The sequence below is a fragment of the Epinephelus fuscoguttatus genome, linkage group LG15 (assembly GCF_011397635.1).
Source record: "Epinephelus fuscoguttatus linkage group LG15, E.fuscoguttatus.final_Chr_v1".
Classification (NCBI taxonomy): Eukaryota; Metazoa; Chordata; class Actinopteri; order Perciformes; family Serranidae; genus Epinephelus; species Epinephelus fuscoguttatus.
In genome coordinates this window covers 5065002-5088357 of record NC_064766.1, presented here as the reverse complement: position 1 = coordinate 5088357, position 23356 = coordinate 5065002, and the positions used below count along the sequence as shown (strand labels likewise).

The 23356-nt window shown below is 40.8% G+C and overlaps 1 protein-coding gene across 4 annotated transcripts in view; it reads left to right on the top strand.

Moving 5' to 3' along the window:
- Positions 1 to 21857, top strand: part of asph (aspartate beta-hydroxylase) — a 43120-nt gene extending 21263 nt beyond the window's left edge. For all 4 annotated transcript variants that reach the window (XM_049597606.1, XM_049597605.1, XM_049597603.1 and 1 more), the window contains 8 exons: positions 10553 to 10642; positions 11839 to 11919; positions 12297 to 12409; positions 12651 to 12719; positions 14379 to 15117; positions 15642 to 15692; positions 15884 to 15931; positions 19092 to 21857. In XM_049597606.1, the coding sequence (XP_049453563.1) occupies positions 10553 to 10642; positions 11839 to 11919; positions 12297 to 12409; positions 12651 to 12719; positions 14379 to 15117; positions 15642 to 15692; positions 15884 to 15931; positions 19092 to 19099 (1199 nt within the window). In that variant the 3' untranslated portion in view covers positions 19100 to 21857. The remainder of the gene's footprint in view (positions 1 to 10552; positions 10643 to 11838; positions 11920 to 12296; positions 12410 to 12650; positions 12720 to 14378; positions 15118 to 15641; positions 15693 to 15883; positions 15932 to 19091) is intronic.
- The last annotated feature ends 1499 nt before the right edge of the window (positions 21858 to 23356 follow it).

Below are 23356 nucleotides of genomic sequence, written 5' to 3'. Positions count from 1 at the left end.
CAAGGTACTCTGTAGAGAATCTCAAAGAACCTGAATCCTTGTTTTGCACTTCATATTATATGCCTTTTTCTGGCTCGGAAATTAGACAGGCATTAGAATCACAAGTTGTAGTTTGGTTTTGGTCACATGTTTTTACCTGGAGGCTGGTGAGGACCAAAAGCAGACAGTTTGTTCTTGCCTGAATCTTGGGTGGGAGGGATTTACAGTAGCTATTAGAAAGATAATTACTTTTTTCACTACTGTATGGGATAATAATTTCACTGTACTATATGTGAATCTACAGGAAACACTATGCTTTTCTTTCTCTTTTGCAATGCTCAAAATATCGGCCATTTTACTCTTAAAGGTGCTGTATGTAACTCTGGAGAAAGAGCTAATTGTTCAGTCTTGTTCCCAGGTCATCAAATACCGATGCTTTGGGTAGGTGGGCAGACCAAACCACCAAGCCAAAGTGTTGGTATTTGATGACCTGGGAATGACAATCAACTATTGACTTTCTTTGTACAGAGTTAAATACAGACCCTTTTAATAGAAGCATTTATGCTATCATTACATGCAACAGTCTTTGCTACAGTTTTCCTCTCCTGAAGTACTCTGACTTGACAGTTTTTGCTCTGTTATCAGTTATTTTGAAGAAGCTCTAGGCCGTCTGATCTGTCTCCAAAATTCATCCTTCAGAAAGATGCCGTTTTGCCCAGCCCACCTTCAGCTTTTCTATCCCACTAGCAATCCATAATCCATATTTCTGTAACCAAGTTAAACCTTCAACTTTCAGTTTGCTTCCTGGCATTATAGTGCATGCTCCCATGCATATGCTGTGCTTCCCTTCTCCTTTATTTTGATCCTTTTTTGAAGCCCCCCCTTTGTGTCCTCTTCTTTGTCTCATTCTTATTGTGTGTGTTTGAGCCTGTCTTTCTTTAGCTAAGTATCTTTTAATTGCCTTGTATAGAACCATAGGTGCTCATCAAGACAAGGAGACAACTGTGCAGTGCAAAGTAGTTTCTCACTGAAACAACCCACTCTTATTAGTTTACAGTTATCACCTTTTTGAAAATGAAGTACCACCTGAATACTCAAACAGTTGAACACTGGCTTTCTGCTGACAAATTTTTGTTTTCCGACATAAAAAATGTGTATTTCCTGGCCTGTGGCTGTGTCCACATGGAAACTCTGCTTTAGATTCTGTCTTTATGTGTCTTAACTCTTGTCTATAATTCATAACGGCTGTCTCCACATGATGAGCAGAACTGTTCGATCTTTAATAAGAGCAGAGTCACTGCACAGAGCTCAGCTGAACACTGATATATGATTTTATGAAGAACTCTTAAAGTCAGCATGAGGTACAGTGTCACCCCTCTTCATTTTAGAATATTGGCTTAAGCAGGCACAGAGTGATTTTGTTGGTGATCATGTGTAGACAGCCAGACTCGAGGTGCTTATGATAAAGCCTGAGTAGTTCCCTCGCTGCCTAACATACGCTTAAAACTTCTCTTACCTTCTCCTCTTGTTTCTTTCCTCCTCTGCTCTTAACCCTCCATCATTCTTTCATTTCATTTCTCCATTTGATTTTTACCTTTTTTTGCGTCCTGCCTTTTATCAGTTTTTTCCACATCCTTTCCCCACACTGTTCCACCTCACTTCCACACGTTGTGCTCCCAAACTTTACCCTCCATCAACCCATGCCCCCTCCCTCCACCTCCCCTCTTGTTTGCATAGGCCTGACCAGTGAGGGCGATGGTCAGGGTCAATCCGAAGTTCTGGATTGGTTAGAAGAAGTGGAGGAGGGCGGCTCTGATTGGTTAAACGGTTTCTTCACTTTCCTGTATGGTCTGATAAACCCACTGGAGTCCCTGGAGGAGGAGGAGCACAGTGCCTCAGGAGGACTCATGGAGGCACAGGAGGAGGACGAGGAGGACGAGGATGAGGGAGGGTTCAGAAAAAGAGGAGCGAAAGACGATGGGAATCAGGGGCAGAAGATTGTTATAGTAGGCCTCCATAATCAATAGCCTCAGGCTGAATACAGCAGCCCAATTTCCTGTAATGCAGGGAAAGGGCCTCAGCAACAGCCCAAGCTACAGTGTCGGGAATTCGGTCCCTACGCAATTGTCTCTGCTGACTTTGACGAGTTTTGGCAACTAACCCCAGACAGTACCTTTGGATATAAATATCTCCAGTCTAATGTTGTGTTGTAGGCCCCACCCACCCCGGGTTTCGACTGCTGGAACCCTCAGTTATCAAACTGGACAAATAAGCCTCATCAGCAGAATCTGTAGAGGGTTAAATCCTTTTGAAGGAGTTTTCTAAGATGTCGATCCCTGTGGTGGGATATGGACATGATACTCAGGAACACTTAAAGAAGTCCTAACTTTTTTAGAATCTATTATCAACATTATTTTCTGCACAAACATGTTGGCAACACCCAACAACATTAAATAACACAAATACAAATATGATTGCACTTGGACAGCTGCTCGGTTGTCCCTTTGACATTTTTTTCTTTTCTTATTGCTGCATGCCATGAAAAAAATAGATCCTCAACATATACTCTGGACTCTGGGACTGTAAGCATGAATTTGTACTATTTTAAACCTCAAGTGTAAGACTCTTGGTTTTTGATTTTTTTTTTTCCTTTCCATTTTTCATTCATTATTATACAGGAAAATGCTAAAAGTAACATTAAATGTTACATTTAAACTTAAGATGCAATCTGTATCTAATAAGAAAAAATACTGATGCAGGCCCAAGTGCACCCAGAATGCAGTGTTGTCAAAATGCTATCAGAACATCCTGACCACATCTGCAGAGGGTCTTGCTCACATTTGCCACATTACTAGGAAAAACAAAACTGTTGAAAATTGAAAGGCTTTTGTTGTCTTGACTTAATGTCAAAAAGCTACAGACAACCTCTCAGTAAATGAAACATAAGAAGGATCCATACAGACGCTGATCACCTTTTTAAAGCCTGGATATACTGAAATGGCTATGAACACAGATACCAGGCAGCCCCTGGCTGACATAGGCAGATGATGAGATTTGCGTCACAAGAACCCTCATGGCTATGCAAATGTATATATTTAGGTTTAAATAGCCAGCTATACTGTCTGTGTACGCATAGCTGGACAGGCTATGTGACTTAAGTGTTATTAAATGCCCATGTCCGCGAGACTCTTGAACTTGGATGTCCTTGTGAAGCCCAGAACAAAAGTTTGCAAATATTCAATGCTATCTGCCATCTTGTTACCACTGTTTACTTCCATTTTGAATTATGCAATGTCCTCTATCGATAACACATACTTGATTACAGTGGTTCTGCTCAAAACTGGTGGAAACACTGTGGTCTGCTAGATAGCACCATGATTTTAGGAATCCTGAACAACACCAGTTCAAGAACCCAAACTAATTTGATAGAAAAGGGGTATGAAAAGTAGCCTATTGATGGCCTCAGCTGCCTTAAGTCGTATTTCCAATGCATGGTAGAGCATGGCTCAACTCAGTTCAACTCACTCTTTTGGTTTTCTATTGGCAAAAGTTATGGACAGTGCGTTGTACCTGGTACTTTTTTGGTACCACCTTGATCAAGGTTCCTTGCGAGCTGAGCTGATACTAGAAGGTGGAGTTAAACCACCCTCCACTGATTGGTCAGAGGGAATGGTCTCTAGACTTGTAACACTGACAGTTGTGTGACACGCGTCATCCTGCACAACTTTTTTTTAAGCCAAACTGCCGTCAGTAGTGACCCCATTTCTTTTAAAATTCACTCAACCCATAATTTAAAAAAAATTGGCAGCCAGCAAAACTACACCACATACTACGTCTTAACACTGACGAAGTTAAGATATCTTCGCTAATGATAGGATCCAGCCAGTGTCTTCAAGATCATGTCATGGCAGTTTCATGTGGTGTTGCTATGTTGATCAGCTGAGACCCCCGCCTACACTGAGGAGATACTGTGCAGGGTGGATAATGAAACAGAAAAGCACTGGTACCAAAGGTGAGTTGAGTTGAGTGGCACTGAACCATGCAGTGGAAATTGGCCTATGACATGGACCTGACCTTGTACACCTGAGCAGTCCTTTCGAGAGTATACCACATCACTTCACTGATGCAGCATGTTTGACAAATCTGCCTACCAAATTCACAAATTAAGATCCAATTACAATACGGGCAGATAAAAGGAACAATTTATATACCAGGTGCAAAAGACCTGGTATATAAAAAAACCTGTGATACAGGTATTGTATCCAGATACAGATTGCATCTTAATACCACGTGGGAATAGGGTCTTGAACTAACATAAAACCCACTCAAGGTTTGTAGTATTGCTTTTTTTTTTTTAACATGTCAGTATATATTGAGCCAAGTTGGTGCTTCCTATGCTTCAGATTCTTGTATTTTTTTTTTTTATTTTTTTTTTTACAGGAATCAAGCTTCATATTGTGGTTTGTTAGCTGTCTTAAGTCATCCCGCTGCTCAGCAACAGCATATAGAACTTTATAGACCTTATTCATGGCAGGCATTTTGACATGTGATAAGATGAAATGCACAGGTGTATTGTTAACAGTGGTTGCATTCCTCTCAAGGGAGGTCCTGGTATTGTACATGCTGGCTCACTGGAATAGCTTACTGGGACACTTAACAGAACTAAGCCAGCGATAATGTTTTTGTTTTATCTGTGCTTTTCTTACTCCTATGACAAGTCAGAATGTTTGCTGTGAAAAAGGTCTATTAGTATCATTCTCCTCATTTTAGCTTAATCATGCTCACATGTCTTGCACCTGCAGTAGTTGTCAACCATGAATCATAAAACCTGTTTGTTGAATCCAAGGTTCAGGTTTGTGACTATGCAATGGTAGAATCTATTCATGTCCAAATTGTTGTCATTCCAGTTTGTTTGTGTTCTGGGTCAAAGATGAGAGAGAGGAGTGCACTGCATTGGAAAGGTGTGATGTGTTAAGAGTCACAGAGGGCTGATGGAAAGGATGCAGAGAGGAGGCATGTTCGGTTCATTATGCTTGAATCTACTGATTGCTGCTACAAGCTCAGACAGCTAAACAGGCTGCAGGTGTATTGTGTTGTGCATGTGACAGAGGGTGTGTGTTTCTGAGTTAACCGGTTAACAGTGAACTTAATGGCTGTTGTGAATGCATGGATCACACCTGACTTAGAAACAGGCTCTTCCTGCTCTGGGGTGGAGTAGATGAATCCACATGGTGCTATTGATGCACACAAGCTAGCACTGGAAGTTACAGAACATGCAGATACAGGACTCCAGAGCTATTTTAACTTAACAGTGAGAGAGCCCTCTTCTTTCAGGCCATGTACAGTCAGTCTGTGACTGGTATATGACAAAATTCACCACCCAAGCATAGGAGGCAATAAAGAGTTTGCCATCATGGTTCAGGCTGCAGGGCCTCTGTGTTATTGTGTAGTTACCTTTAAAGTACGGGCACAATGTTTGCTAGCAGCAGACCGGGGACAAGTGATAGTTTAGCAGACCAGATGATGTTCCTTACGGTAAACTGTACCACAAAAGGGGTGCTTGAGACGGTCAGTTCCATGGCACTGTTTAGACCCGCGGGCATGTGTGACACAGACAGCACAGGAGCAGCATAGGAACAGCACAGCAGTGTGACCCTAAAAGACACCAAAACGCAGTATAGTTTAATTACATGATCATTTTTGGTACATTTACCTGCCTGTGTGGTGGATAGCCTCCTGAGATTTTCTCAGCAAAAGGAAAATCTACCCGCATTTGGAGCTTGTCAGGTGTTAATTTCGGGACCTGGATGCGCTCCTTTTTGAAAATCTTGGTTTTACACAATTGGAGAGCTATAATTGTTTTGCAAATGTCTTCTAAGCATTTTTAGCCAATTTGAGATGAGCACAGATGTCATGTAACTCACTGGCTGCAGTTCAAGTTACTTGAAACTGACGTGTGGTGTGACACAAAGTGTAATTAGTTCAGAAGTCTTCAGGATTACGCAGGTTGTTTTTATGATTGTTGCAGCCTGAAATGCCTGATTTAACAGCAGGTTTACAAAAACATTAGCGATGCATCTTGTAACATTTTTAGTTTTTTTTTTTTTTGTTTTGGTTTTTTTTTTTTTACAATGAAATTGCAGGAACAAGTGAAAAAGCTTTTTTGTATAATTCATGAAAAATTAAAGGCAGCTTATTCAAGGGAGTGTAAAACTTCACTGTTCTGAAGTTTTTCTGATCTGAACTACATTAACATAAGCACTAACCATCCACATTGAATCTAACTCACCTTGATTATTTCAGTACTTGCAATAGATGCAGCTGCTGCAGCAGCCTCTGTCATAGTGATTTGTCATGTTGGTTCACACACTGTAGTCATTCTCAGGGTGTGTTTTGTGGTAGAAGAGTGTTTGGCAATCTATGTCTTTTGTGTTCCACCACAACATTGCACGTGAAGCTAAACAGTTACTCCCTCTTTCATTCAGAACCTCAGGGAGTTGGCGTTAGCAGGTGGTGATACAAATATGCATAATGATGTGGACTGATGATCGTTGATTACTGAATCAATACACTGACCCAAATCAATGGATCGTTAGATCCCTACCACTTATATTTACTTTGACTTATTAGTGTCAGCAGGGATAATTCAGTATTGATACTGTGTATGTTTTCAAACGCACCTGCCACTGCCTATGTTCAGAAGGACAGAGAGAAGTAAGAGGGAACCAGAGGAACTGAGACCCATTTAAGGCTTAAGTGGCTGTTGGTTTGGGCCTGTCAATATGAACCATAGTTTGCCTCACTGTGTACACCATGAAGTGGTGGTGAACCACCACAGTGATTAAGCTGTGACTTTGCGTTTGTGATCTGTGACTTTGTGTTTGTGATCACCATAGAAACGTTTAAATCTATACGAATAGTTAATTTTTGGTACACATTCAGTATTTATTTCATACAACTGAAAACTTTGTGTTTTTCTCCACCACATCCATGAGTGTACCATTTTGCATCTTGCAAAGTAGGGAAGTGCCCTGCTTTTTGTAATTGTTGTGACAAGAAAGACAAAAGAAGCCTCAGGTCTACAGTGTCTCCACTAGGCTGCACTGCTCATTTAAATGTGCTGCTTTTCAGTCGTGACTCAGAATTTGGCTTTCAGTCAACTGTCAGCACTGAGTACTGTAGACTTTTGTCACACTCATCACAGGTGTCATTGATAACAATAAAAATGACTGCATTCCATTTAGGTGACCTAGTTCCAGGACACTTGATGCAACTAAGACAGAAATTAGATTTACCATGCTTTTCCTGCTATGACCAGTCAAAATGTCTGCAGTGAAAAAGGTCAATACCAGGCCTAAGTTAAATTCTGCTCACTTGAACTTGAGTTTCATGTCTTGTTGATGTATAGTCAAGTTAGATTCAGCAACAGTGCTCTTCTGTTATAAAAAGTCAGTGTGGTTTGCTTCACCTGGAGGTTGGTTTCATGCAGCCTTTTAAATGGATTTGATAGTATGGAGGTGTGTAAATGGACAGTAGGAGTGACGAACCATTCAGCTGATCACCTCGTAGTCTGTAGCAACCACAAAAGTATAACCTGTAAAGGAGCCCAGAGTCTTAACTGTCGTCTTGTTTGTGTGCAACATCAGATGAAAAGCCTGGAGATGCAACCAGGAGAGGAGCTAAGAAAGGTATAGTCTCACAGCCACGTGCATGATGCTGTGCTGTGTTGCAGTATGGGCTAGACTAATGAATAAAGTGTCAACTACTCACAAGACATCTTAGGTCCATCTGATTGCCCCCCTCCTACCCCCCAGGTTTATTCTATGAATGAGTTATTAACCCATCATGAAAGGGTCAAGGGTTTTTTTTTTGTTTTGTTTTTGTTTTTTTGCAGTGGTTTGCCAATTTTTGGCTTAATCATGTGCTTGATTAGTACACTACTCAGGTTTTACTGGAGTACCTTAATTTTGGTAAGTTTTTAACACCAGTAACACAATTGGTGTACATGTTGTGTAATGCTGTTTTGCACCATTTTAAACTTCCAGTTTGGTCCACTAAGTCTCCACACTGCTTGTAGGAGAAAATATGACTATGGCATGGAACCAATTTACGGTTGTAATTCATCCTGACATTCACACGCCTGCCTGATGTGTGGTGATGTCCAGTAACAGATTGAATTTGGGCATGGTCTTCATCCTAAAAAACTTATTTTACGAGTGGTGAAACACCAAACAGTGTTGTTGCTCATCCATCCCAGAAACCTCTTCAACCAAGGATGCAGGCTGGAAGCTCCGGGAGGCTTTAAAGCAGCAGCTGGCCATCATCCATGAACGAGTGGAGGCTAAGAAAATCGCCAAACTGGCTCTGGCAGAGGTCAGGCAGCTCCTGGCCAAAGAGGAGGAGGAGAAGGAGATGGAGCTAGGGAGGAAGGAAATAACGGCCAGAGTAAAGGAAAGAGTGGCCACCAGGCTGCAAGAGGAAGAGGTGAAGATAGAAAAAGAAGAGATGGAGAAGGCTCTGGAGAAACTAAGGAAGGAAAAAGCAAAACCACTGGATGAAAAAAAGGAGGAGGAGGGCAAGGAAGAGAGAGACGGGGAGAAGAAGTCAAAGAAAGGAGTGGAGAAAGAGGAGAAGTCAGAGAAAAAGGTGGAGGGAGAGGGAAAGGAAGCTTGGGAAGAAGACAAGGGGAGAGGGAAAGAATCCGGCAGAGAAAACAGAAAGAGAAGCAGAGCTGATAAATCTGACAGAAGAAGCAGGAAATAAAGTGAAATTATATGGCTTTATAGGAATATTTTGATCCCATAGGAAGCTAGTGTTAATCATTTCAACTTAAGGGATGATGTAGGTACTGACCAAAACCTGTCTGGTGTACCAAGTATAGAAAACCCCAAGATGCTGAATGCTGGAACCAAACGTTGAGTCAGATACATCATTTTGTTATTTATTCTGCTTACTTGTGTCCTTGATGATTTAGATCAATATTTTGCCAATTATAAACAGCTTTTACTTGTGCTTAGACACCATGCAACACAACACAATAGGAGTTTGGCTTCTTTTGTCAAATGAAGTTAAAAAGACATTTTTAGAAAAGATTTTACTTTTTAGAGTTATGCATTAAAAGTGTCATTTTGGTGTTAATACTAAAACTTAGTGTTTCGTACCAGGCCATTTTTTGGTCTGTGCACAGATGGAGTGGTAACCAACTGGTGGGTACTCTCCTCAGTCATAGTTATGGTGCACACGGCAGCCGATCACTTATTAAATATTATTTCACAAAATTAAAAACAACAACAATGTGCCGTTTGAGGATTTTAACCCAACAAATGAAAAAGTAGCTAAGTATATGTTCTTTGGCCTAACAATAGGAAAACCGCAGTTGCTTTACTGAAAATATAAAGAAAGGTAATTTTCCAGCTAGACAGGCTTATTATGTTTGGTAAATGTAACAATGTGTCGTAGTTTCTTTCGGCCATGTTCTGGAGCTAGCTCGCTACTTCTATGACCGTGAGAGACTCGAGGGACTGTGTTGACCCATAAAATCAAGGCTGATTAGAGAGTGGACAGCGCCAAGCATCAAGTGCCATGAGAGAACTTCGCCACACTTCTGGGTTGTAAACTAACCAGTTGGAAATCACTGGTACAGATGTTGGTACAGCTTACATTTTTTCACAGAATTTTCCACAGTACACCATCAGTGCTTTTACTTAAAGGGTCAGCATAAACGGGGATGATTGGGAAGGATGGGAGTAATGGAAAATGATGAGCTTGAAATTGCAGGGGTCGGAACAAGCACTGAAAGATACCCTGATAAGTGTTGGTACCGAGTGTGATATAATGTTAGTGATCTTATTTAGATTTGACTAGACCACCAATTTCTCCACTGTTAGTAACTTGTAACAAGATGTGAGTTTTTCTAAATTTAGGGAGATTTGTGTTCCACTATCATAAACGTGTCATTTTCTTTTGTCAATAAAGTTTCTGGATCCCAGGAAATGCCTCTTTTCTGACATCAAAGTCACATGTGTCTGTGGTTCCACCAGAATGTATGTTGGGGACAAGTATGGAAATGGAGATCAGACAAACACTCAGTTTGACTTTCACCTAAAAAATAACTTTTTACCACATTACATCAATGACAAGTGATTTGAAGACAAAATTATTTCTCAAAAATATGCAATGAAATGTAACGCTGATGTTTGTCAGCTTGAAACAAATGATAATTTGACACTGTTTTTGTTAACTTCAGTCAGTCAGTCAGTCAGCAAAAGAAACCCCATGCCTTTTTCAGATGGTTTGATTGGAAATGTTGATATGTGAATGCAGTGTTATATGATACCTTATTTGCAACACATTTTTAGTTCCTGTTCATTTATAGTACATCATATACTTTCCCCACTGTCCAGCAGTACCAGCTAGACTAATTGTATGTATTCTATCTTCATAAGTTGTGTATGACATCAGTAATATTCAAAATGCTTAATCATTAAATATGGGCTGATATTTGTCAGCATGTTTAAAGAGTCTGTACACAAACGTGTTTCCTGCCAGCAACATGTGCATTCATCTCATGTAGGACTGAAAGAGAAGGCTGTTGTGGTCACTGCCCGTAGTGAAGAAGCCGCTGCTCCAGAGGAAGCTGCTGAAGCTGAAGCAACACCAGAAGGTACCATAAAAGTTGCCCATACACTCACTTTCCGCAAGCAGCAGCCATACACATTTTAGTCACCAAAAAAAAAAAAAAAAAAAAAAAAAATCAGTGTAAGTGTACGCTACTTGAAGAGTATTTTCACCCCCATACCTTTCCGTCAGGAAGCCCGTTCCAACAGGGTTGCTGTTGCAGCTGTAGTTGCCGATCTGTGCTCTCGTCAAAGCTGCCAAACTCCATTGATAAAAACTTTAGCTCACTGAATACAGGAGCTGCTGGTCCACCGCTGCCCCAGACACAAAGTTAGTTTGTGTTTTTGTGTGACTACAGTGAATCAGAGCCAATCCTTTAAAACACTGAAGTCACACAATAACACAAACAACCTAACTGATTGAGGCAGCAGTAGACCAGCAGCTATTATGTTCAGCGGCTATTGAATCGGTTCAATGAGTTTTTCTCAGTGAAGTCTGGCTTTGAAGAGAGTGCTATATTAGATTTAGTTTCCCTCAGAGAATCCCTTTCTGACGGAAAGGTAAAGCCGTGAAATACTCTCAATATAGCATACACTTGAGCTGATTGTTGTTTTTTAGGTGGGACTTTTTTTTAGGTGGCTAAAATTGTTTTGTTGAAAAGCTAACAACCTTCTTTAAAGGTTTTCTTTATAAATGGATTGTTAAACATATACTATGCAGAATTGTCAGATACTTGTGCCTATCTGCAATTGTGCTGCTAACTTGTTATGAGCGCTGTGGGGGTACACTCCCATAAACATCCTGAACACAGAAAATTAGAAAATTCAGGCAGAGGGCAGAGTCTCTCCAGAAAAATAACACCACCGCACTGAAAGTGGGTCATAAGTGATGATTGGGAGGGATTATAGACAGGGTTAGACATGTCAATAAATTTATTTTATTTAGAAAAATTGAAATCAAAATAAAACCAACATAAAATGACAATAAACAAAGCTGAATCAACACTGTTTACTCTGCTCCTGTGAGAAGAAGCTGCAGTGAAGCATAGTAAGATATTCACATTTTAGTGTATCTGATGTTTGCAGTGGACCTTTTAACATACAGATGAGCCGTCAAAGTTGAACTGCTCATTTTAATAATCTGCATGGGCAGAAAATTAAAGTGCTTTTTGAATTTTAAAAATAGAAACCTTTTTCATTCACTGCTCATTCATTCCTCAACATGATCCCCCTGTGTCCTCAGCTGTGTTTGAGCCTGAGCCTGTGGCTGTAGAAGATGTTATTGAAGCTGCTGTAGCAGAGGACATTTCTGCACCACCACCAGGTATGAGTGTGAATGTTTTCATGTGACAGTGGTGCTGGATAATAACGGCCTTCATTAATGCAGGCAAAAATGCTGTCTTGTTCTGTTGGGTCATCTTTGAGAAGACTAGAAATACTCCACTGATTAGCTGATGTTATAAGTCCAGGTGTGGTAGGAGGCAGTAGGTAATTTAAAATTATTAAGTTGCTAACATGAATGTTAGCCTTGTCTCACTTACAAATTGAAGATGTCACAATATGACACCAACAAGACTCTCTCCAGTCCAGGGCTTGGTGTGAACTGCCTCTTGCAGGATGGACCCTGCAGATCATACTGACTGCCAAACTGTGGTTTGTGTGTACAAGAGATAATGTGTCCAACTCTGCTTCTCCCTTTAGAGCCTGAACCTGAGGTAGCACCTGAGCCTGAGGTGGTTGCATCCGAGGCTGAGGCTGAGCCCGAGCTAGAGCCAGAGCCAGAGCCAGAGCCAGAGCCCGTAGAGGCTCCTGAGGTCGGTACAGGCCAGGTCCATTTCTAGAAAACCATCAGAGGAACTGGGTCTAATTGCAGACACCCATTTTTTGAATGCTCTTTCAATGTTCAATCTTATTAAAAATCTTCTCTGCTGGAAGTTGAATTTGTTAATTCAGATGTTCTCAAGAATCTTAATATTTAATCAGTGACAGACTTAGTCCTTAAGGGAATCTACCATAAACCAGCTGATGACATCTGGGTGGTGTATTCCTTTGCAGGTGATTGAGGAGGATCCAGAGGTGCTGGAGGAGCTTCCTGCTGTGGACGAAGATGCCCCTGTGGAGGAGGTATGCAGACTTTGTTATTGTGTGTTGCATCATAGTTGCATACTGGTTTTATACATAATGTGCTGCACATGCAAAGAATTCATATGCTGATTATTATATAATTTCACACAAATGTCTAATAGGATACAGTAATTAAATGATGACATGATGGTGTTTTATACTTTTAGATTTTAGACTTCATGATGAACAAAATATCATAAATTAACAGTTGAATTCTAAGTAATGTATAAATATACCAGCGGCATGTGAGGAGGTGTTTGAGTTTTTGTGTCTTCTCTGCACTGGTCACGCATTCAGGTGTGCAGATTATTTTTCTGAGACCACTTCCTAGTTTAATGAAATAATTGATATAAATGTATCATCACAATTTCTCCCCCAAATGCTGAAAGAGAAGTATTTCTTCTCAGTAGTCACCCATGTTTCAGTGGATATTGCAAATTTTGTTGTAAGCACAAAACACAATATTTGTTTCAAACAAATGATACACAGATAAACATTAACATGTCCCGACTCCACAGCAGAAATTTGTTGTTTAAATTTACTGATCAGTGCTTGGACCCCGGTAACCTGCCCGCAGGTCTAGGGTCTCTGTTGGTTTTAGTTCTTTAAGGTGTAATGACTGTGAAAATAAAGTTATTTATTCCCACTTTCCCTGCGTCAACTAACATCACCCTCTTTCAACAAGCAATTCTGGTTTTTATTTCTCCGTGCTGGTGAAAGCCGTGGCTGTAGGCATTATGTTTTTGAGAATTCATACACTAATTATGACAGACTTAACACAAATGTCTTATTGGTTACAATCCAACATCGTATTTCAGGAACAGAAGGGGAGACATTTGGTCAGATACTGAATTGGTGACACTAATCTTGGGTGTCCTTCTTGAAACAGATTGTATAGATCCTGTGCTGGGAGAGAGATGTATGTGTGTGTGTGTGTGTGAAGCATCCATGTTTTTACATACTGTATGTAGCTTCTTTTCATTAGCATCCATATTTAAAGTTTTTTTAATGGTCATGTCAGATGTGGATGTAAACCGTAACTGCAATTTGACTGGTTCATGGAGACATACAACCACGAGGCAGTTATTCTAGTTGTTCTAGTCTCTCTGTAGCTCTCGAATTGTCTGAAATCAGTCAGCTGTAACTTCACTGTCCTCCAGTGTGGCTGACAATCAGAGCATTAGCTCATAAGCAGAGAATCTGCCTAAACCAGAAAAGGCCTGTTCACTCAAAGGGTAGAAGCACAGGGTATCATCATCAGTATCAGTTACAAGTCCAGCATGTGGATTTTTACTGAAAAAAATGTTAATGAACATCATGAAACACCCTAAGTAATATATAATATAATAGAATTGCTGTAAAAGATACTGTTATCTGTATGTGGAAAATTGTTGCACCCTAAAAGTACTTCTTAAACAGGCCTCTACAAATATCTGCAGCGATAGTGAACAGCTGAAGCCATATTCCACTATGGCACAGCCCCTAGCTATGATGCCTACATAATGTCCCAATATCATTCAGCACCAAAAGGTGCTGTTGCGGATAACTTCTTGACCACATGGAACAGGAAAATTGTTTCCTCTTACAAGTGCTTTACAGCTAATGAAAATGTGAAAAGCTTTATCTTTTTCTAACCTTTGACATTGTTGTTTGATTCAGGCTGTTCCAGTTGAGGAGGTTGCAGAGGTGATGGCAGACCAGCCTGAAGAGGTTGCAGCAGCTGAAGAGGAAGCAGTAATAGAGCAGGCTGTGGAGGAGGAGGCTGCTGATGAGGCTGTGGAGGAGGAGGCTACTGACGAGGCTGTGGAGGAGTTTGCAGCAGAGGTGGAGGCTGCAGTGGAGGAGAGCGCTGAAGAGGTGGCATCATATGTTGAGACTGTGGAGGAGGAGAATGCTCCTGCAGAAGAAGCTGTTGAAGAGCCTGTTGAAGAGGAGGCAGCACCTTTGGAAGAAGCTGTTGAGGAGCCTGTTGAAGAGGAGGCAGCACCTTTGGAAGAAGCTGTTGAGGAGGTAGTGGAAGAAGTGGTGGCAGCCCCTGCTGAGGAAGAGGCAGCTCCAGCAGAAGAAGCAGAGGAAGAGGCAGCTCCAGCAGAAGAAGCTGAGGAAGAGGCAGCTCCAGCAGAAGAACCTGAGGAAGAAGAGGCTGCTCCTTCAGAGGAACCTGCTGATGAGCCCACTGAAGAGGAGGCTGCTGAATTAGAAGAAGCAGTCGAGGAGGTAGCGGAAGAAGAAGCTGTAGAGGAGGATGCAGCTCTTTTAGATGAGGCTGTAGAAGAAGAGGCAGCTCCTGTGGAGGAGCTAGTTGAAGAGGAGGTAGCTCCCTTAGAAGAGGAGGTGGAGGAGGTCGCAGACACAGAGGCAACTCCAGAAGATGTAGCGGAGGAGCAAACAGTACTAGGTAAAAAGTGAAGTAAAGAAGTAGAAAGATGAGGTACACCAGTTATGGGGCTGTCAAGATATCCAGTTTTTGAATTTGATCTCAACATTGAGCTTAAAGGAATAGTTAAACATTCTGGGAAGTGTGCTTATTCACTTTCTGTCTGTCTTTTCTGTCTGAGTGAGGAGAAGATTGATACTACTCTCCCTGTTATTGGGGAACCCACTTTTTACATCAACTCCTGGGAATACTACTGCATGTGTGAAAAAAAGTAGTAAAGGCTGTAAGCTGTGGAGGATCTTTTCATAGTTTGAAGAACCACCCTTATCAGGGTCAATAAAAACACTTCAGCACACACTGTTATTCTGTGCTAGCAGGCCATTAGTATTATTCAGGGAAATTATACTTTAGAAATCTGCTATCAATTGACAGAGTGTCTGCCAAGCTGTTAGGATGAGGCATTAGAGCTGAAGTTATGTGTTAACTGATTCTACTCTCATGAGCTTACAGTTGGTTAATGGTTTCAAATGTGTTTTGTTTCATAGTCACACAGAGAGAAGAAGTAGCACACCAAGCAGAGGAGGCAGCAGAAGAAGGTAGACATGCGCGTGCGCACACACACACACACACACACACACACACACACACACACACACACACACACACACACACACACACAAACACACCAGCATGCACTGTACATTTGATGGGGACACATTTTTTGTAAGGGGATATTCCAATTATTTTAAGATGGTGTGATTTCACTTCTGCATGTCTCTCTTTGCAGCAGCAGAGTTTGTGGCGGCAGAGGAACAGATTCAGGATGAGCCTACAGGTAACTATAGTTTTCAACCTACTTCCTGCTTATAGTGATGACCTAAAGCCTAGTTCACATTACATTTTCACCCTGATTTTGTGTCGCGGAGACTATCATAATCTTTTGAGTGTTCATACTTGGCGATGTGTGTTTCTGTCATGGGGAGCCTCGCCAACTGCATTACGACCTGTGTGTGCACACCACAAGATTTCTCCACCGAGCCCTTGCAGACAGAGCCCCAGATAACGTGGTGACGTCACTAAACTACATTTTTTAACTTGAGACGACACATCATAAAGGCATGGATGTTCTTCCCAGTGTTGAATCTGGGTCCAAAACACAATGCGTTCTCCGTGATCCTGTGGACACCGCCATTGTTGTTGTTTCTTGCGGGTTTGTCAGTGTTGCCAGGTCTTAGAGAAACAAGCAACCAGGGCTACGGAAACAAGCCCAAAAGAAGCGACTATCATGCATTTAAACAACTTATTAGACAGATGTATATAGAGGAAGGTGACGTTCAGAGAGCAAGCCCAAATAAGCAACTCCACTTTAGAAACAAGCCCAAAGTCAGGGCTAATAAGCGGACCTGGCAAGTGGCAACCCTGCGGTTTGTCCTTCTCACATTTCTTCCATCCTCCTGCGTGCTGACGTGGGACGTATCCCGCCTCTCATTGGCTGATGCTCTTTGTCAGTCGTGTCAGACTTCTCCAGTTTTGTAGCATGCCAGATATCCAGTCCCAATCACAGACGAGGGGGTGACTTGCTCGTAGGCTTGTTCACACATGAGGACTTGTCGTGGCAGATTATCTGCCGACTCACCAAAGTGGCTCTCAAGATCCTCTGCGACATCAAAAACGCGGTGAAAATCGTGTAATGTGAACTAGGCTTAACACTGTATATGATCTAACAACATGTCCACACTAAGTTGGTTAAATCTTTAAACATATCTTTCTCCTGTTTCGGCTTCTGGTCCAAACTGAGTTCTTTATCTGCTAATTATTTTCTTGATTAATCATTTGGCCAATAAAATGTCAGAAAACTCTTTTTAAAAGCCAAAGGGTGCTGTCTTCACATGTCTTATTTTGTTTGGCCAGCAGTTCAAAATCCAAAGAGATTCAGTTTACAATCCTCATATTTTTCTTTTGAAATGAGAATATGTTTGGTATAGTTGCTTGAAAAATTACAAGTAGTGGTATTTGATTATTAAAATAGTTGGCAATTCATTTTCTGTCAATCAACAAATCTATTAAAGGAGTGCTTAACCCTACCCAAATGAGCCTTTCTATATCAGTTACTCGCCCTGTGTTAAGTTGAATATGTGAAGAAAACTTTTTCTTGCATGCCTAGAATTGAAGTCAGAAGGGACCACATTTAACTACAGCAAAACTATATCAAAACACCTGTTAATAAAGTCTCGCACAACTCGTGCAGTATAATCCAAGTCTCATTTATCCAGTTGTATGATCATTACTTACCCAACAGACAGCCTTTTCTGATGGTGAACTGAAAGGAAAGTGAAACTCAAGCCATTTTCTCATAAGAACTCTGACCCTTCTTCTTCACCCTCTTAGTTTCTTTTGGTTTTGCACGTGTGCCATGATATAAACATTATCAACACGCCCACTAATTGATATACAAATGGTCATTTGGGGGTTGAGGCAATCCTTTAATGGTTTCGGCTGTAATTGGGTGTTTCAGTGTGGATGGAGATCTTAACATGAAAGTAGGTGTTTTCCAGTTGTTTATCTAAGCAGTGTTTTTAAATGTAGGCACTTTAGTGTGGACGCAATCAAACGTAAAGCTTGTATGTAGATTTGTTTTGATGTTAGAGGCTCTTATCTTGGCCTAGAGATGGAAACTGATGAAACATAATGTAACACAAAGGTAATGGCAAAAGGCCAGAACAGCTGTCTGCAGGAGCATATCTGCTGTCAGCGTGGAACTGATAGTCAGCTGCACTTTGGCTGCTTTAACAGGACAACACATAATCAGGTCTTTGTGTAAGGAAGCAGGTGAAAGGACTTTTGTCTTTTTTCTCCCATTTGTTCTGAGAGTGGAATCCACTCAGACACAGAAGTTTATTCTGCTACAGTTGCATCAGTAGCATAGAAAACTCCTCTCCAGGAAAAACCCTTTGTTACTAAAAGCAGGGTTCCTACGCAAGTATGGAAAAGTATGGAAAAGTATGGAAATAAATTTGATCAATTTCTGGGTATTATAAAGCATGGAAAATGAAAAATAAAGTATGGAAAAATATTTATGTTTCCAGACTATTACCACTGTTCTAAAATACTGTTTTCTAAAATAGAAAATTAGGTATTTCCAAAAATAATTTAATCAATCTGGATCGTGTTTTATGCCGGGCCAAGCACAGTTTGTGTGAGAGCAAACGTCTCAGAAAACATACCGCCCCTTTTACCTGATTGACAAGTGGTATGTCCAGTCCGCTGCCCCATGAGCCTCCTCCAGCCCCCCAGGTATCAAGTTTCACTCCAACACTGCACCTTCGACAAGAAGACGAGTTTCACGTGGTTCACAATGGGTAGATGCAAGTTTTTGGATGGATGGCTTGACAGTACCGTATATAAATACTGGTTGGCCAAGGATTCCCAATTCACACACAGAGCTAGATGCAAGCTTTGTGTGAAATCATTTGACATCGCCAACATGGGGGAGAAAGCGATTCTGAGCCACATGAAAGGAAAAAACACCACCGTCTCGTAACTGCATTGCTTGCACCCAGAGTCCCAACCTTTTTGCCTCAGCCCAGACATTGAACTTACCTGAGTTTTTATTTGCATGCCATTATGGTACTTGGCTACAATTGCCTGTCAAGAATAATTAAATATGATGTGAAATATGATACACTGATATATTTACTCAGATGTCGCATATTTAAAAAAAAAAAACAACAACAACAAAAAACCTGCAGAAGTCTGGAAATTAGGGTATGGAAAAGTATGGAATTTTGAAATTCCAAATGTGTAGGAACCCTGTAAAAGTATTTCTGCATTTGTCTTCAACACACCTGGTGAACTGATATCATGCCTCCATATCTGTACGAATGTAAACTTATACAACACCTTATCTTACAACATAAAGCTTCTCTCAATACCCTACATTCAAACACAAGTGCAGCATCAGTGAAGACTAAACATCCTGTCTGTGCTCTCCATAGAAACGTAGAGGCTGCAGCAGTCGTCGTGGTGACGGAGCAGGGACCCACTGACCTTGCATCAGCACCATCTGAGCGTGCTCAGAGCGATGATACACTTCTCCCCCTCCAGAGAAACGATTGAGTTGTCATGACAACACTCTCTTCCCCATCTGTCTCCCCCTCCCTCTGTTTTCACACCTTCCTTTAAATGTTCTGTCAGTGTAAATGTGAGATAATGGATGGATTGTTTACTAACATGGTACTCACTACCTTCCAGTTTTTCTTTGAATCTGTGTTCACCTTTCCTTTATTCTTTTTTTCTTCTTTTAGTAGAGCATTCATGTTCATATTCGTTCAGAGTGATTTAGGCGTGTGTGACTGGCCAAATGGTCGGGCCATGTGAACTCTATATGCTCTACTTGCAGCCAGTCCACTGGAGTCTTATCTGCAAGAGCTGTAACATTAAACCGGTCTGGAACTTTATTTTGAAGTCTCTCAGTGATGTAGTTTGGCTTCCTGGAGCTGAATTTTGTTGCCAAGGAAACTGAGGCCAAAGTTCATATGTGAGCCATCATTTGGCATATTGAAGTCAGTCTTTGAATTAGCAGATTCAGGTCTATACAGTGATATATGGGACTTTGCAGCTTCAGAAGCTTCACAGATTCAAAACAAAAATTGTTGCTCTGAATGCTACACAGTGTCTCTGTTGCTCTGGGCGTTTCCATCCTGCTTTTAAAATTGCAGGTAAAAAAATAGTTACGCTAAAATGTAATTTTCTGCCTCTCTATTGTAAGTTAAGAATTTAGAAGACCGTCTCCGTGACCGTCTCAGCTGTGTTACCGGTCACAGTGTGGTAGATTCTATGCAAAGCTGATGTGATGTGTGTGTGTCCCGCCTCTCTCCCCTTCTTCACCCAGCCTGTTTATTTACCACTCAGTATGTGTCGACTCCAGGATGAGCCGTGTGCTAGCATGTGGATTCAGAGAAAGCTTGTGAGTGTGTGCATGTGCGTGTGCGTGTGTGGATGGATGAATTCCTCATGTATCCCATGATGAGCATGTTCTTGTGTGTTGACAGATCTTTTACTAATCATTCCTTTCTGTGAGCCGTAGATGTTGTGTAGTTTGAGTGTTTTTCTTCTTGTTTGTTCTTTACCTTCCTTTACCTCTGCGTGTTTGTGTCTTCTACATTCCTAGCTGTTCTTTTTTTTTCATATGTTCAGATACCAAGACCATGGAACTAGACTATCAAATCATTTGTAATATGAAGTTGTGACTTTAAGCTTCAAGTTTAAACTGTGATGTGAATGAGGACATCATGGATGGCGCAAAGCTGTCAAACTGGTGTAGATTCTTCTCCTAAACACTCCAGTTATACATGATGATTCAGACAGGATAGTTTAACCCTGTGTCAACCAGATTCCACTTTCTTTAATGGTAGCTTCAGTGTAAAGGATCCCTAGCTCACAGAGGGTTAAATAGATCAGGCGTCACATTCCTGTGGAAGTTGGCAACAACTGGCTGACTGACACCAGTTAAATGATCTTTGTTTTCATCATCTTTGGCAGTGTGTTTTATTAAAGGGAAACTTGGTGACATGTTTCTTTAGTCACTGTTCCCTTTTCTTTTGTGGCATCAGAATTTGTCTTGGTGTGTCTTTTAGTCATTGTTTCCATGGTAGCAGTAGGGCCCCTGGCCCCTGCAGGCCCAGAGATCAGAGAGCAAAGCATCATCTTACACATGATTTCATCACAAAACTAAAACTGTGGAACTAAGAAAGCCAAATGAGAGCGTTCTGTATCTTATTTTGAAGGTGATGTCCAGATCTGCAGGTACCATCCTTGTTCTAACCGTGACACTAAGACAGTTTTGGGATGATGATGGATGCAGCCCTGTGGATAACACATCTCTGTTGTTATACTGACAATAAACAATAAGTAGATCTGATGTTTTGGGATTAATTCCAACACTACTGTAAGTGGAAGAAGAGAGACTAAGTAAAACATACCTCTTTTTTATTCTATCATGTGGTGTCACAGTCCCACTCTGTGTCTCTAGTCCTGACTTATCGTAACTAGCAGGTTGCTTTGATGGTGTGCAGTAGTTGTTTTTGTAGGATGTCTTGTCCACTAGCTGGTCTTTTCTACTTCCTGACACTTTGTAAGTCAGTGTGAACTGTAAAACCTTTTTAACATTGAAGATTACAATCTTTACCAAGAGAGAGCTTCTAGATTTTTAAAAGGAACATTTTTAAAAAGGACTCGGAGAAATAAATAAATAAAAAAAAAATCATTTTCCGAAAATGCTTTAAAAGCTTTTTGTAAAGCCATAAGCTGTTTGTGACAGGCAGGTTTAAGGGGCTGTGCTACTTCAGGACAAATTTTATTCTCTAACAATAGAAAAGGAAGAGCAATAAAATCAAATGGCAGAGCATCACACTGCAGCAACCTGGTGAAAGAGATGTTTCATCTTTTTCATGTACTGCTGGAAAGGGTTGCGACAGCATGGACAGCTTTGCTTCCAGACAAAGGAGGTGGCAGTTGTTAACTGACAGTGTCTGCTGGAAACAGTATGACAGCTGCAGCAGACTGAGCTCCACTGTGTTATGGAGAAATAAAGTTGTTGGTTAAAAACTGCCCGTCTCTTTGCCTCATTGTTGTCTGCAGCTCTAATACTGTCCTGTAGATGGTGATTAAATTATTGTGAAGTAATGATGGATTGTGGGGATTTGAAGAGTCACAGTTTTCTGTAAATGATCTGTTGCTGCAATAAAAGGTTTGGGACAACACGGCAATGACTCCTTTTTTTGTTTGTTTGTTTTTTTAATATTAACATATTTTGTGTATGTGGTCCTCATGCTACTCAAATCTACTGAAGACCAACATGACATTCCTTAATGTCCGACAAAGGTGCAAAATCCTTAATTGCTGAGTATTAATGGGGAGAAGAGGAGCTGATCATATCCACTCACTTTTCACATGCACTGCATACAGGCACTACAGATGAAGCTCAGCCTCAAAAATCTGTACAGAAGCTGCTTCTATGAAATTATAGTTCACTTCATGATGAGTTCACCTTCCTCAGAGGTTCTCTACCTGTGGTACTGAATCCAAGAATAATCTAAAATATAAAATAATTAATGTAAATGCCATCATCTATAAACACAGCCACAGTATAGTGGTGGAAGTTCTCAGATTTAAGTAAACACCATTGTGGTTAAAGTTCTCGATTCAACATACTACTAAAGTATAAGTACAGAATTTTAAAGTGATATGTATCAGAGTATCAAGTATTTACTGTGACATTACATTGTTAATACTGATCAGTATCAGTTCCTTCGAGTTGATTCATGTCAATGTATCGAACATTTTGACTTTTGATACTTTCTGCAGAGTATAGTGTCAGTTTCTCTGTGACACTTTATTATAGCACATGTATGTTCAACAGCAAAGTTTGAATTATTAAAGCTGCAATATTAATTTTAATGCATTGATTCAGCATCCCAAATGTATGTAGGTAGGCCATTTAAGCTCAATATGATGTTGCAGACATCTTACTGACCAAAAATCTGTTCGAGGACCAAGTAGCAGACGTCCAGTTACCTCTGCAGCCTTGTGCTGCATTCATGTACTGTCAATAACCTGAAAAATTAGTTCTTGATCGTATTTCATGGCACACCTGTTCTATTTCTAGGGCTGTGCTCGATTTAGAATTAAGTCAGTCCAATCAGATTTCGCTGTTCAGTACGAATATATGACTGTTGGTTCCTTTTTGTCCATATAGAGTTATGAGAGTTTGAACGGGGCTCAGCGGGATGTTAGTGTGACAGTGACGTCCATGTAACAAGGATTGGAAATGTGCAACAACATTTAGACTTTAGATATCAAGCAAAAGCCAGAGACGTGTAACATGAAGTTGTTATGAGCTGTAAATTCACTACTTCTAAGCAGAAGAGAGAAAACAGCCTTATTTTGGAGCCTGACTGAGCAAAGCCTCTCTTCCTCTGGGCAGCTGCCTCCATGTTCACAGCTGCCTGACCAAAATATCCCCAGAAGTACACCACACACTGAGTGGCAAAAAAACAACAAAAAAAACCCCATACTGCTCAACTTCAAGCAATCTCAGAGAACACAGAGTTTATGGCATCCAATTAATTAACTGGATGCTGATTGGATTGCTGACTAGCAGGAGCACGCTGTCAATTTATGATTGATTGGCATTCTTGAACACAGACACGGGCCTACGATCAAATCTGAGTTTCCTGTGGCATTCATGAATCTGGTGTAG